The sequence below is a fragment of the Antechinus flavipes genome, chromosome 3, assembly GCF_016432865.1.
Source record: "Antechinus flavipes isolate AdamAnt ecotype Samford, QLD, Australia chromosome 3, AdamAnt_v2, whole genome shotgun sequence".
In the NCBI taxonomy this organism is placed as follows: domain Eukaryota; kingdom Metazoa; phylum Chordata; class Mammalia; order Dasyuromorphia; family Dasyuridae; genus Antechinus; species Antechinus flavipes.
The window spans coordinates 623533773-623548199 of NC_067400.1; the positions used below are offsets into that span (position 1 = coordinate 623533773).

Sequence of the window (14427 nt, forward strand, 5' to 3'; positions counted from 1 at the left end):
GCAAGGGATAATGGTGTAAAAATTACCCTGGCATGCGTTCTATCAATAAAAAGTTATTTTAAAAAATTTTACCTTGAGTTAGAGATAATGTTATTTTAAGCCTCGGGTTCTCTTTATTGTTATTTCCTGAATTTAAGCCACACTTACAGCCCCAGCCACAATGTCCTGAAAACATCCTTGTTCTCTGATATCCCACTTACCAGGCCTGTGCTCACTCTCCCTCACCCACAGTCACAGCCTAGGATAAATTCCCATCAGCACTACTAGACCTCCCTTCTAGAGAGAGTGAGGTATCCTTCAATCTTCCCCAACACAATGTTTATTCTTCTTTAGATTAAAGTTTGTGTTTTAAAAGTTTCTGAGGTGAAATGTGGTCTAGTCTGCTTCTTGACAGAGCTGCCCTTTCTTGATTGAGCAGTCAGCCTAGAGGTTTTTATATTTCACTCAGGCCAAAGCTCAGCCTCTGGAGGTCTCATCTTTACTGAGGTTCTCTCAAGTTGTCTGAAGAGGACAGCTTTGTGAACCATGCTGTTCTATGTTCATTTTGTTTCAAATTTCTTTGTTTGTGGAAAAAATCTGGAAAGTCTGGAAATTTCTGACCTATTCCACCATTTTCTCAAATTCATTGATTTTTTTTAATTTTTTATTTAATAATTACTTTATATTGACACTCGTTTCTGTTCCGATTTTTTTCCCCTCCCTCCCTCCACCCCCTCCCCTAGATGGCAAGCAGTCCTTTATATGTTGGATATGTTGCAGTATATCCTAGATACAATATATGTTTGCAGAACCGAACAGTTCTCTTGTTGCGTAGGGAGAATTGGATTCAGAAGGTATAAATAACCCGGGAAGAAAAACAAAAATGCAGATAGTTCACATGAATTCATTGATTCTTAAAAAATCTCTCTTCTTGACTTTTTTTCCACTTAGGTGATTTAAATAGACATCTGACTTTTTTTGCTGAGGCAATTGGGGTTAAGTGACTTGCCCAGGGTAGTAAGTGTTACATGTCTGAGACCAGATTTGAACTCCTGAATTCAGTGCTGGTGCTCTATCCACATCACCACCTAGCTGCCTCTGACATTTTCTTTACTGATCATTAATTTGTTCTCATACTTCTATCTGTCATGTGCAGTCATTAATTTCTTTGGCCTATGCTGATTTTCAGATTGTGTTAATGAGATAATGACCATCCCTTTGTCATCTCAGTTGTTTATTCTTCTTTCAAATTTTCACTCCAGTAACATCACTTCATTTTTTATCTCTAATTTCATTTCATCTAGATATAGATATCCATGAAGTCCTTGTGGAAAATACTCCCCGCCTCCACCATGAGTTACTGATGAGGATATTTAAATTAATTAATCAGGATATTAATAACACCTGCCTCCTTCAGCTTACTGGTAAATTCTTTGCAAAGATCTTGGCAAACTTTAAAGCACCAGATAAATGTTAGCTGTTATTTCCCTAATGCCAGCTACTGTCCACTGTGCATAACTAGGGAAGGGAGGGAACCTTGAGCCTCATTTGGGAGGGGGAAAGTTCTGTGGGGGTGAAACTTGTCCCCAAAAAGCAGTTTCTCAGTTCTGTGCTGACCTTTCTCCTTGATGCTGACACCTGATTCTAGACCCAAGGCATCCAAACCACCCCCTCCATGAGGCAATCAACAGGAAACCACAATGAGTAGGGAGTTGGAGAGCCTTCTCACTGAGGCTGGACCCTGAGAGACTCAGAGCCCAGCAGACCCTGCTCACATCCTCAGCCTCAGACTGTCTGCCTGACCAGCTATTAATCTCCCCTCCCACTGTCAACAGGCATAATCATGACCCCCATCCTCTCTGCCCTGCTGAGCCTTGGTGAGTCCTGGGGAAAGGGGACCCCCAATTCAAGGGAACTTTAGATCCTATTGATGCCAGATACACACCCAGTTTGACAGAGAAGAGGGGCCGGTCTGAGGTCTCCAAGAAAGCGGGAGAGAGAAGCTGGAATTCTTAGAAGCATTTTCTGGCATCCAGTCACTCACTCACGCTTAAACTCCGGCTCTGGGACTTCTATCTCCTTCCTGTGGGGGGCTGGGTGGGCAGGATGTGGAAAGCTGGGAATAATCAGTGTCCTCTCTGACAGGACTGTATCTGGGCCACAGGATAAAGACACAGGCAGGTGAGTCCTTCCTCTACACGCTTCTTGCTCAAAGCAGGCAGCTGCCCCCGAGAGGGAGGTGGGGGAGGTCTGGGCTGGATTGAGAGTTTAAGGTGAGAAAGAACCCAGTATGGAGTGGAGAGGAGGAACATAAAAAAGGAACCCTAGAACTGACGGCCCTCATTGTTTTCCAGACACACTCCCCAGACCCTCCCTCATGGCAGAGAATGGTTCTTTGGCCCACCTAATGAAAAGTGTGACCCTCATATGCCTGGGACCATGGGAGGCTGATGAGTATGGCCTGGTGAAAACTCAAGGGCTTAGAAGGATAAAGATCATGAGGGTGAAACCATCTGGAAGGGAGGGCAAATTTCACATCTCATCAGTGACCTTGGACCAGGCAGGGATCTATTCCTGCCACTACAGAAAAGCATTCCTCTGGTCAAAGCTCAGTGACCCCCTGGAGCTGGTGGTCACAGGTAAGGAAAACTCAGCCCATCCCATGCCCCTCAGGCAGGACTGGCTTAGGGTCTCAAAAGCCCCTAAGCTCCCCCCAGCCCAGTCTGACCTCAGCTTTGCCCTTCTGTCTTCTACCCTGGTTCTCCTCTGTCTCCCTCTAGGGCTGGAGGAAAGTATTCAGCATTTATACAACACCAACTGTGTGCCAAGCATTTCACATGATTGTCTCATGAGATAGTCTCTGTGTGTGTGTCTCTCTTTCTATGTCTCTGTCTCTGTATGTCTCCTTTTCTCTGTGTGTGTGTCTGTCTCTCTATATGTCTCTGTCTCTATGTGTCTATCTCTCTGTGTATCTGTCTTTTTTCCCTCTGTGTGTGCCTCTCTCTCCCCCATCCATCTTTCTCTCCCTCTCTTCTTAATGCTTTCTCTATGATTCTTTCTGTCTCCCTCTTTGTCTGTCTTTCCATCCTTCTAATCCACCTCCAAATTCTCCTTTGCATCCCTCATCTTTCCCTCAAAAGTTGCTTTTGCCTTCCCTGTCTCTCCTCTTTCCCTTTTTCTTCTCTCTCTCTCTCTCTCTCTTTCTCTCTCTCTCTTTCTCTCTCTCTCTCTCTCTTTCTCACTCTCTCTCTTTCTCCCCCTCATTCCTTCTCTCCTCTCATTTTCTCTCCCTTTATCTCCCCCTCTCTACCTCACTCCTCTCCCTGTCTCTGTCTCTATCTCACACACATACACACTCCCACCTCTGTTTCTCTCCTTCCCTTTCTCTCTGTCCTCTGTTCTTTTTCATTGGGTCTCTCTATTTCTCCTGTCTTTCTCTATTACTCTCTCTCTGTATTTTAATTCTTCCCTCCTTTCCCCTCTTTCTCCCCGTCTATGTCTCTCTTCCTCCCCAAGTCATTCACCCATTTATCTTTTTTTTTCTCCCAGAGCTGTCCAAGGTACTTCTTCTACTCTCTCTCTCTCTCTCTCTCTCTCTCTCTCTCTCTCTCTCTCTCTCTCTCTCTCTCTCTCTCTCTCTCTCTCTCTCTCTCTCACACACACACACACACACACACACTCTCTCTCTCTCTCTCTCACACACACACACAAACACACACACTCTCTCACATACACACACACTCTCTCTCTGTCTCTCTCTCACACACACACACACTCTCACTCTCGCTCTCTCTTTCACACATACACACTCACTCTCTCTCACACACACTCTCTGTCTCACACATACACACACACTCTCTCACACACACTCACACACACACACTCTCTCTCTCACACATACACTCTGTCTCTCTCTCTCACACACACACACTCACTCTCTCTCTGTCTCTCTCACACACACTCTCTCTCTGTCTCTCTCTCTCACACACACACACACACACACTCTCTCTCACACATACACTCTGTCTCTCTCTCTCACACACACACTCTCACTCTCTCTCTGTCTCTCACACACACACTCTCTCTCTCTGTCTCTCTCTCTCACACACACACACACACACTCACTCTCGCTCTCTCTTTCATACATACACACTCTCTCATTCTCTCTCTCTCTCACACACACTCTCTCTCTGTCTCACACATACACACACACACACACTCTGTCTCTTTCTCTCTCTCTCACACACATACACACACACACACACACACACACACACACACACACACACACACCACATATGATATTTTATTTTCTTCTGGAGAAGAGGTAAACCTCAAACCCCAGCCAGTCCTTCCACAAGCCAAATCCTCCCCCCCCCCCCGAGGGATATCAAAGCCTTAACTCCAGGTCTCCTGCTCCCCCAGGTCTCTATGACCCACCCTTCCTCTCAGCCACACCCAGCTCCATAGTGGCCTCGGGACAGAACGTGAGCCTCCAGTGTGGATCAGAGCTGTGGTACGACATGTACACCCTGTATAAAGATGGAGAACAGCTGACCCAAGGCAAGGCGCAGCTCCATGAAGGGAAATCCCAAACCACCTTCCACTTCTTTCTTATGACATCTGCCTATGGAGGGACTTACCGATGCTACACCTTTCTCAGGGACACCTCCAATGTGTGGTCAGCTCCCAGTGACCCCCTGGAAATTAAGGTCACAGGTGAGAGAGCCTCAGCCGTTCCAATCCTTCCCATCCCTCCTAGGCCCCCTCACTGGCCCTGGGGCAACATGATGTCTGCTCAAGGCCGTGCCCCAGAAGACCCCAGGAGCCAGGAGGGCTAGGAAAAGAGAAGGCTCAGAGGAAGGGGATGGAGAGTCTGGGAAATGGCTAATGCTCAGAAAACGTAGACAGTGAGCTTCTCTGGTCCTACTAGAACTAACCCCCACCCCTCTCCTACCTATCCAGATATACTGATCCTACATACAGACAATACATCTACTAGGTCCCAAGAAGGGGGTTTACATCAGATTTTACAACTGGAAAGGCCTGGAGAGATCATGAGGCATGCACCCATTTCACAGATGGAAAGTGAGACCCAAAGAAATGAGAGACATGCCCAACATCCTATAGCCAGCAAGACTGGTCAGATCTAGAGCTCACACCAGGGGCTACCTCCAGACCCTCCAACCCTTCAAGCCTCACTGGGCTTCCCTGCCCAGACCTGAATTTTGCCTCCTTCCTGTTCCACAGGGACAGTCCCTCCAAGCCCTAAATCTGAGAACTGGCTGTTTGGTGAGTAACTAGAGGATTACCAACAGAGAGAAGGGGGAGGCAGAGGCTGGATGCCCAGTCAGTGTCTCCCTATCCCTTCCAGGGTCTCCTCATTTTCCACCACTCCTCCTGCAGCAGCACCTTGTTATTGTCCTTTACCCAGGCTATCCTCGTTGACTGGCATGTTCTCCCTCCCCACTTCCTCCTCTTACACATATGTTTTACATTTCCACAACATAAACAGTTTGTCCTTAATGAGTCCCTTAAAATTGATCTTTGATGTTGGCTCTTATATACTAAATCATCTATTGAGTTCAGGTTTGTTTGAGACAAAATCCTAAAAATATGACAGTTCATTGAATGTCCTTTTTTTCATTCAATATTATACTTAGTTTTGCTGGATACAATATTTTCCACTGCCACTCTAGTTTTTTTTATTATTATTATTGATTTCATTATTGATATATAGTATTCTAGGACCTGTGGTCTTTTATTGTAGCCACTGATAAATCCTGTGCAATTCCAATTGTAGCTCCAGCATCTTTGAATTGATTGATTGTTGTTGTTGCTTGTAAAATTTTCTCTTTAATCTGGAAATTTCAAATTTCAGCAATGATATTTCTATATATTTTCCTTGTAGGATCTCTTTAAGGAGAAGATTTTTGCATTTTTTCCTATTTCTATTTTCTTCTCTGTTCTATCATTTCAGGACAATTTTCTTTCATTATTTTTGTGTCAAAGTTCTTTTTTAGTCATAGCTTTAAGATAGTCCAATTATTCTTATATTTTTCTCTTCTTGATCTGGTCTCCAGATCTCTTGTTTTTCTTATGCTTCTCATTCTCTTCTGATTTTTCATTCTTGACATTTTGTTTTATTATTTCTTGGTCTCTTCTACCTCCACTGGCTTCCCCTTGCCCAATTCTGATTTTCAAAGAATCATTTTCTTCTTTAAGATGCAATCTCCTTTTCTAATTAGTTAATTTTCTTGTCATGACCGTCTTGTTTTCCTTAGATTTTTTTTGTTTGTTTTCCTCAATCTCTCTTATTTGATTTTAAAGTCTTTTTTGACTTCTAAAAATTATTTTTGGGTAGGTAACCATTTAACATCCATCTTTGGGTTAGGAGAGACCTCCTTTTTTACTTCAGTATACTCCTCTGAAGATGAATCTCACTCTTTTCTATTCCCATAGTAACTTTCTATGGTTGGGTTCTTTCTGCTTTGCCTGCTTATTTTAAAATAAGATAAGTTAAAATAAAATAAGAATTTGTTAGTGTAATGACCTCTAATCCTGGGGTGAATGGAGATGATGCCTCTGGTTTCACTTTAGTTTTGCCCCTCTGATGTAGAACCAAAATCAAAAGTTTCATCCTCCTGTAAGTGTCTGCAGCTCCCTGTCTCACTGCTTCTACACTTGTGAGAATGCTCTGATTCCTTCTCCCCCAGGACTGCATCTTAGCAGCACAGCTGAGCCTGGCATTCCTTATCGGCAGAGGTTCCTTCATTCTTCCAGGACTCAGACCAAGTTCATATACTGTGGTTCCTGTGGTTTGGTCTGAGGCTACCTCTGACTCCAGATAGCCCCAAAGCTTCCCATTTCCTGTTTTGGTGGAGCTAGCCTGGAAGTGTTTACCCTTCATACCAGTGAAACCTTTATCCTGGTGTCTTCCAATTTACTTTAGTTGTCCCAGGAGGATCCTTATTTTCTTTATTAAGATTAATTTTTATCATAATTTTCTTGGATTTAGCCACACATACATTATTTTGTTCCTTAATCTTCCTTTTCTGTTTGTTTAATTCTTTTTTAGATTCCTCCAAGAACTCTTTTTGAACTTATGACCCTTTGACATTATTCTTTGGGATAGGAGTAACTTTTTTTAACCTCAATATCTTCCTCTGAATATAAATAAAGATCTTTTACAACAAAGTAGTTAGGTATGGTTAGATTCTTTTTTTTCTTTACTTACTCGTTTTTTTAATTTGTTTTGTTTTATTTAAGTTTTAGCAACTTATTATCATGATCAAGTTTTAATTCCAAGTTGTGGATAATGTCACCTTAGGCATCAGGTCCTCATTTTTGTTCTTTTCTGTCTAGAAACTCAACCTCAAGGATTCCATTTCTTCCCTAAGCCACAATTGGGGCCCCCAGCCATGCTGTCCCAAATTGTTCTTACTCCCTGTGATACATTCAGGCACAGAGGGTATGTTTGCTCCTCCCATCTACAGCCACAGCTCAGGATCGGTTCTGGTTAACACCACTAGGCCTGTCTTCTAGAAACAATGGGGGAGGTCCTTCAATTGTCCCTCACTCAATACTCTGCTATTCATTTGATGAATGTTTGTCAAGTGAAATTTTCTGTAAGGTGAAAGTTCATAAGGTGAAATTTCTTGATGCCATGAGTGCGATAAAAATTGAGGTGAACTTTTTTGAGATCTGTCCACTTCCTGGTGGACTGATCCAAGGCCTGATGTTAATTAAGTAGAATTGGCCTGGAGGTATCCATACTTCACTCAGATCAAGCAGCTCTCTACCTCTGGAGGGCCTCTTTTTTTAGGTCCTTTCAGGTTGTCTTAGGAGGACAACTGCTTTACTCTTTATTTTTACAACTCTGAATTCATTTCAAGGTGATTTTTGGTTTGTGGGGAAAATCTGCAGAGCCTAGAAATTTGCTCTTCTCAGCAATATAGTAATCCAAAACAATTCCAATAGGCTTGGGATGGAAAATGACATCTGTATCTACAGGGAGGACTATGAAGTCTGAAAGTGCATCAAAGCATGCTATTTTCAGCTTTTTTTGCTTTTTCTTTCTTGTGGTTTTCCTATTTGTTCTGATTTTTCTTTCACAATATGACTAATATGGAAATATGTTTAAAACGACTATGTATATGTAATCTATATCAGACTGCTTGCTTTCTTGGGGAAGAAGGAGAAAGAAAAAAATTGGAACTGTAATCTTGTCAAAATGAGTGTTGAAAACGATATATGAAATGGATAAAATAAAATACTATGGAGAAAAAAACAAAAAAATACAAAAAATAGCATGCTGAATTCAGTTTGTATTCAGATAGTATCCATTCTTTCTTTGGAGGAAGATAGTATGTTTCATCCTATAGGATTGTCTTCATTTTATTGCTAAGAATAGTGGTCATTCACAGTTCTTCACTGAAATACATTGCTGTTACTTTGTATAACATTTCCCTAGTTCTGCTCACTTCACTTTAGTTTAGTTCATGTAAGTCTTTTAAGAATTTTTCTGAAATTATCCTGCTTATAACACAATAATATTCAACCACAATCATATATCACAGCTTGCTTATCCATTCCTTACGTAATGGACATCCTCTTGATTTCCAATTCCTAACCACCACAAAAAGAGCTACTATGAATATTTTGTGCAAATAGGTCCTTTTTCCCTTTCTATGCCTTTGGGATATATACACAGCAGTGCTATTTCTGAATTAAGGGCTCTGTACAACTTTATAGATATTTGGGCATAGTTCCAAATTGCTCTCCAGAAGGATTGAATCAGTTCAGTTATACCAATAGTGTATTCATGTCCCAATTTTTTCCACATCTCCTCCAACATTTCTCATTTTCCTTGTTCATTATGTTAGTCAATCTGACAGGGTGAGGTGGTATCTCAAAATTGTTCTGATTTATATTTCTCTGATCAATGGTGATTTAAAAGATTTTTTCATGACCATAGATATCTTTGATTTCTTTTTCTGAAAATTACCTTTTCATATCCTTTGACCACTGAACAATGATTGTAATTTTATAAATTTGACTCAGTTTCCTATATACTTGAGAAATGAGGACTTTATCAGAGATATTTGTGCAAAAAAAATTGCCCAGTCTTCTGCTTTTCTATTAATTGATTGCATGAGGAGTTTGTGCAAAAAGTTTTTATTCTACATAATATCATAATACTCTCTGGCTCTTGTTTGTTCCTAAATATTTCCCTTACCCACAGATCTGACAAATAAACTATTCTATGCACTCTAAATTGTTTACAATATTACCCCTTATGTGGAAATCATGCATCCATTTTTTTTTTTTTTTGCTGAGGCAGTTGGGATTAAGTAACTTGCCCAGGGTCACACAGCTAGGAAATGTTAAGTGACTGAGACCAGATTTTGTACTCAGGTCCTCCTGACTTCAGGGCTGGTGCTTTATCCATTGCGCCACCTAGCTGCCCCATCATATACCCATTTTGACCTCATCTTGGTGGGCAATGTAAGATGCTGATCTACATATAGTTTCTGCTATATTGTTTTCCAGTTTTACCAGCAATTTTTGTCAAGTAATGCACTTTTGTTCTAAAAGCGTGAATGTTTGCTTTATTATATACTAGATACTATGTTCTGGTTTTTTACTATAATGTATGTACCTAATCTTTTCCACTGATCTACCCCTCTATTTCTTAACAAGTACCAGATTGTTTTGATAAATACCATTTTATAATCCAGTTTGAGATCTAGATGACTGGCAATGACACAGGATGCAGTGGGTGACCTCAACATCTTCCATGATGGTGCTTACTTCAGCCACCCCCATGACCGTTGAAACAAATTGTTCTTATCCACCAAAACCACAAGGGAAAGTCTTCACATGCTTGGGGAGACACACCCTTAATTCACCAATAGATGAGGCTTGTAGGTTCCCCTCAATCTGGTTTAGCCTCCCTAACAAGAAGACTTTACTGCACATGCAGTAGCTCATGGGAACTCATAATAACTTATGTTTGTGGCAGACACAGAGCTCTGGGGGAGAGGCAGTGGAAGTTCCCAGTATGCTAAGGGAAAAGAAATGCTACAATTAGCCTTAATTCCCTTGTTTCTTGGGATCCTTCAAGTCCCAGATGAATTTCTATCTTCTTCTGCAGGCCTTTCTCAAGTCTCTTAATGTTATTGTCTCCAATTTTTCTGGTCTATAACTTGTTTATTCATAACCTATTGTCCTCCCCATTAGTTAAACCATGAGCTTCTAGGATCAGGGACTGGTTTTGCCTTCTTTGATACTATCCTAACTTAGCACAGTGCTTGTCACATAGTAGGTGCTCAATAAATACTTGTAGATAATGTGGGAGCTGCACCAACTCTCTCTGCTAAAGAGATCCTGGGGACTTCCCGGAGCGGAACCAAAATGGTGGAGAGCAGACATGACTCTAACCTTCTCTCAAACCAAAAGCAGATTAAGCCTCTAAACTGGTTGTGAAGTCCAAGAATCCACAAAAATTTGGAGCACAACATGGTTCTAGAAGAAGATATCTTGGAAGAACTTCAGAACAAGTCTATTTCAACTGTGCAGGGGGAAGAGTCTGCTGAGCCCAAACCATAGCACAGGGAGAGGGAGCAAGGAGCTGGGGCGGCAAGTCAGAGCGTTGCAGTTCCAAGTATCTGGAAATCATCTGTGAGTCTCTTAGGCTACTTTGTCCTGGTTGCAAGCAGGTGGCTTGGTAGCTTTGCTACTAAAAGCAAATTGTAAACCACTGAGCCCCAGAAGAAGGCCAGACTTAACCACTATTATCCAGGACCAGAAATCAATCAGCAGAACTGCCACAGGGCAAATTAAAGTAGCTGTCGCTCCTTTGCATTGAACAGACCTCAAGTCTTATTTTAAAAAATGAATTAAAAAACAAAAAAGAACTCTCACCATAGACAGCTTTTATGGAGAGAGAAAAGAACAGACTTCAAATCCTGAGGTTCCCAAAGACAAAGCAACTCCAGAAAAAGCCCCAAAGTGAGACATGGACTGGTACCCATTTTACAAGGCTTTCTTCAAAGATCACATAAAGGATCTCAAAAGACTTAGAAGAAAAATTAGAAGAAAAATGGGAAATGAAATGAGATCATTGCACAAAGAAATGGAAAAAATAGAAAAAGAATGCAATGAAAAAAAATTTAATTGGTCAATTGCAAAAGGAGCTAAAAAAGGTAATTGAAGAAAATAATACACTAAAAACTAGAATTGAACAAATGGAAGTGAATGACTCAATAAAACTTCAAGAATCAGTCAAACAAAAAACAAGATAATATGAAATAAACTGATCTGGAAAATAAATCTAGAAGATACCACCTAAGGATTGTTGGGCTTTCTAAAAGCCATGATGAAAAAAAGAACCTAGACATTATCTTACAGGAAATCATAAAAGAAAACTGCCCTGATATTTTATTTTTTAAATAACTTTTTATTGACAGAACCCATGCCAGAGTAATTATTTTACAACAGTATCCCTTGCGCTCACTTCTGTTCGGATTTTTCTCCTCCCTCCCTCAACCCCCTGCCCCAGATGGCAAGCAGTCCTTTACATGTTAAATAGGTTACAGTATATCCTAGATACAATATATGTGTGCAGAACCAAACAGTTCTCTTGTTGCACAGGGAGAATTGGATTCAGAAGGTAAAAATAACCCGGGGAGAAAAACAAAAAATGCAAGCAGTTTATATTCATCTCCCAGTGTTCTTTCTTTGGGTGTAGCTGCTTCTGTCCATCCTTGATCCATTGAAACTGAATTAGCGCTCTTTATCGAAGAGATCCACTTCCATCAGAATACATCCTCAAACAGTATCATTGTTGAGATATATAATGATCTCCTGGTTCTGCTCATTTCACTTAGCATCAGTCCATGTAGGTCTCTCCAAGCCTCTCTGTATTCATCCTGCTGGTCATTCCTTACAGAGCAATAATATTCCATAACATTCATATACCACAATTTACCCAGCCATTCTCCAACTGATGGACATCCATTCATTTTCCAGTTTCTGGCCACTACAAGCAGGGCTGCCACAAACATTCTGGCACATACAGGTCCCTTTCCCTTCTTTAGTATCTCTTTGGGGTATAAGCCCAGTAGTGGCAGTGCTGGATCAAAGGGGATGCACAGTTTGATAACTTTTTGAGCATAGTTCCAGATTGCTCTCCAGAATGGCTGGATGTGTTCACAATTCCACCAATAATGTATCAGTCATGGTCCTCAGTCTCAAACCCCAATGGTTCAGGAATGGTTGAGATACAATGAGGGAGTGGGGGAGGGGAGAGAAGAGAGTTACATGAGGAGTTCCTATCCTGGGACCTATTCATCTTGATTTATGCGGAGCCAATCCGGGATCCCTCCTTGACCAGATCTAATAGCCCCTGTGCTGGATACTAAGGAAGAACAGAGGATTCTGGGCCATGTCCTGGACCTAGAAGGAACAGAGAAGACACAGGTTTGATAAGAAGGAGAAAACCTTTGCTGGGAGGGGAGGAAGTTGGGGAAAGAGATGCCAGTCCTCTGCTGAGTCTCCCAATAGAGAAAGAGGCCAAATTCAGCTGCTGTCGCGCTCTGCTTGTGCATCTGGAGAAAAGAATCATTCGAGATCTGATATAATTTCTCTCTATATATATAATATGTGTATATATCTATGTGTACATATAGGTATATCTATATATAAGATACATATGTGTGTATGTAAAATAATCCCAGGTGAAAAATAATCCCAAGGGACTAAAGCAGATCCCCCCCCCAAAAAAAAAGTGAAAGGAAGTTCCAGAGAAGAAAATTAAAAGGAGGTTCCCTGGCACCTGAAGTGTCCCCTAAAACAAGCATGTATCTGCTTCTCGCCCAAAGGGCCCCAGCCTGGTCCCAGGACAAGCCCCCTGGGAGCTGATCTGATCTCCAATGGCTTCTTCCTCTCCCCCACAATCCCAGTTGAGGTTTTGAGCATGGAGGGGGTTAGCTGGCGCCTCCCTGGCTTGTACAACAGGAAAGGTTGCTGTAACGAGGGAGGGCCCAGCCAGGCACGTCCTCCGGTGGCTACTGTCAGTGGGTGCTAAGGCCCTGCGGGAGCCTGGGGAGAGCCGGCCCGACTCAGGAGGGGTGGGGGAGGGCGGCTTTGCTTCTTCGGGCAAGTCCCTGAGATTGGGGTGGGGGGGAGGGGGAGAAGAGGAGGGAGGGAGGCGTCTCTCAGGGAGGGTCGGGGCGCCACAGTGCCCACGGCTTAGGGAGGGGCTACCCCAAGGGCCTGCCGCCTTTTCCACGTGATCCAGTGTGTGCAGACACACTCACAGGCACATGAACACACACGTGCCCTCAGATATGCTCACACTCACATACCCACAGACACGTGTACACACAGTCACATAAACATACACACTCACATGCATACACACAGCTATACACACTCCTCTGCATGCCTTCACATCTACATGTGCTCCTCCGCACGCTCTAGTAAAGATACATATACACACATAGGTGTATACACTAATAAATATATACACACTCACACTCACACACACTCTCACACTCACTCACACTCACACACTCACACTCATACACACTCTCACAGTCACACACTCATACACACTCTCACACTCACACTCACACACACTCTCACACTCACTCACACTCACACACACTCTCACAGTCACACACTCATACACACTCTCACACTCACACACACTCATACTCACACAGTCACACACTCACACTCTCACACACACACTCTCACACTCATACACACTCTCACAGTCACACACTCACACTCATATACACTCTCACACTCACATACTCTCACACTCACACTCATACACACTCTCAAGTCACACACTCACACTCACACTTTTACACTCACACTCACACACTCACTCTCACACACACTCTCACACTCATATACACTCTCACACTCATACTCACACACACTCACACACACACTCATTCACACACTCTCACACTCACACACTCACTCTCACACTCACACACACACTCTCACACTCACACACTCACACTCACTCTCACACTCACACACACTCTCACACTCACACTCACACACACTCATACTCACTCACACTCACACTCACACTCTCACACTCCTCAGCCCTTACTCCCCACAGGTCTCCAGCAGGTGACACGGCAGCTGGCGGGGAGACGGCATTGGCCGGCGGCCTCCGAGGGCTCAGGAGGGTTTCGGTACCGGAGCCGGTCACGAGTCGGGGCCCAGAGCCCCGGGTGCACCCGCCAGGAAAGATGCTTGCCTTTTCTCAGTCAGCCCCGTACGTTTGCCTCGAAGGACCCGGAGGGAGGCGGGGGAGCCGGACCCCTGGGCGTTGTCCCTGCTCCTCGCGGAGCCTTCCTGACTTTCCTTCTGTAAAAGCTGCAGAAATGCCACTGGCATCACGTGAGCTAATTGACGTCA

At 42.9% G+C, this 14427-nt stretch overlaps 1 protein-coding gene across 1 annotated transcript in view; it reads left to right on the plus strand.

Annotated features, from left to right (window-relative positions):
- LOC127557615 (uncharacterized) overlaps positions 1 to 14427 on the plus strand; it is a 66340-nt gene that overhangs the window by 24593 nt on the left and 27320 nt on the right. Inside the window, exons 9-13 of the mRNA XM_051990925.1 lie at positions 1802 to 1856; positions 2125 to 2160; positions 2334 to 2618; positions 4405 to 4698; positions 5230 to 5271. Of these exons, the coding sequence (XP_051846885.1) occupies positions 1802 to 1856; positions 2125 to 2160; positions 2334 to 2618; positions 4405 to 4698; positions 5230 to 5271 (712 nt within the window). The remainder of the gene's footprint in view (positions 1 to 1801; positions 1857 to 2124; positions 2161 to 2333; positions 2619 to 4404; positions 4699 to 5229; positions 5272 to 14427) is intronic.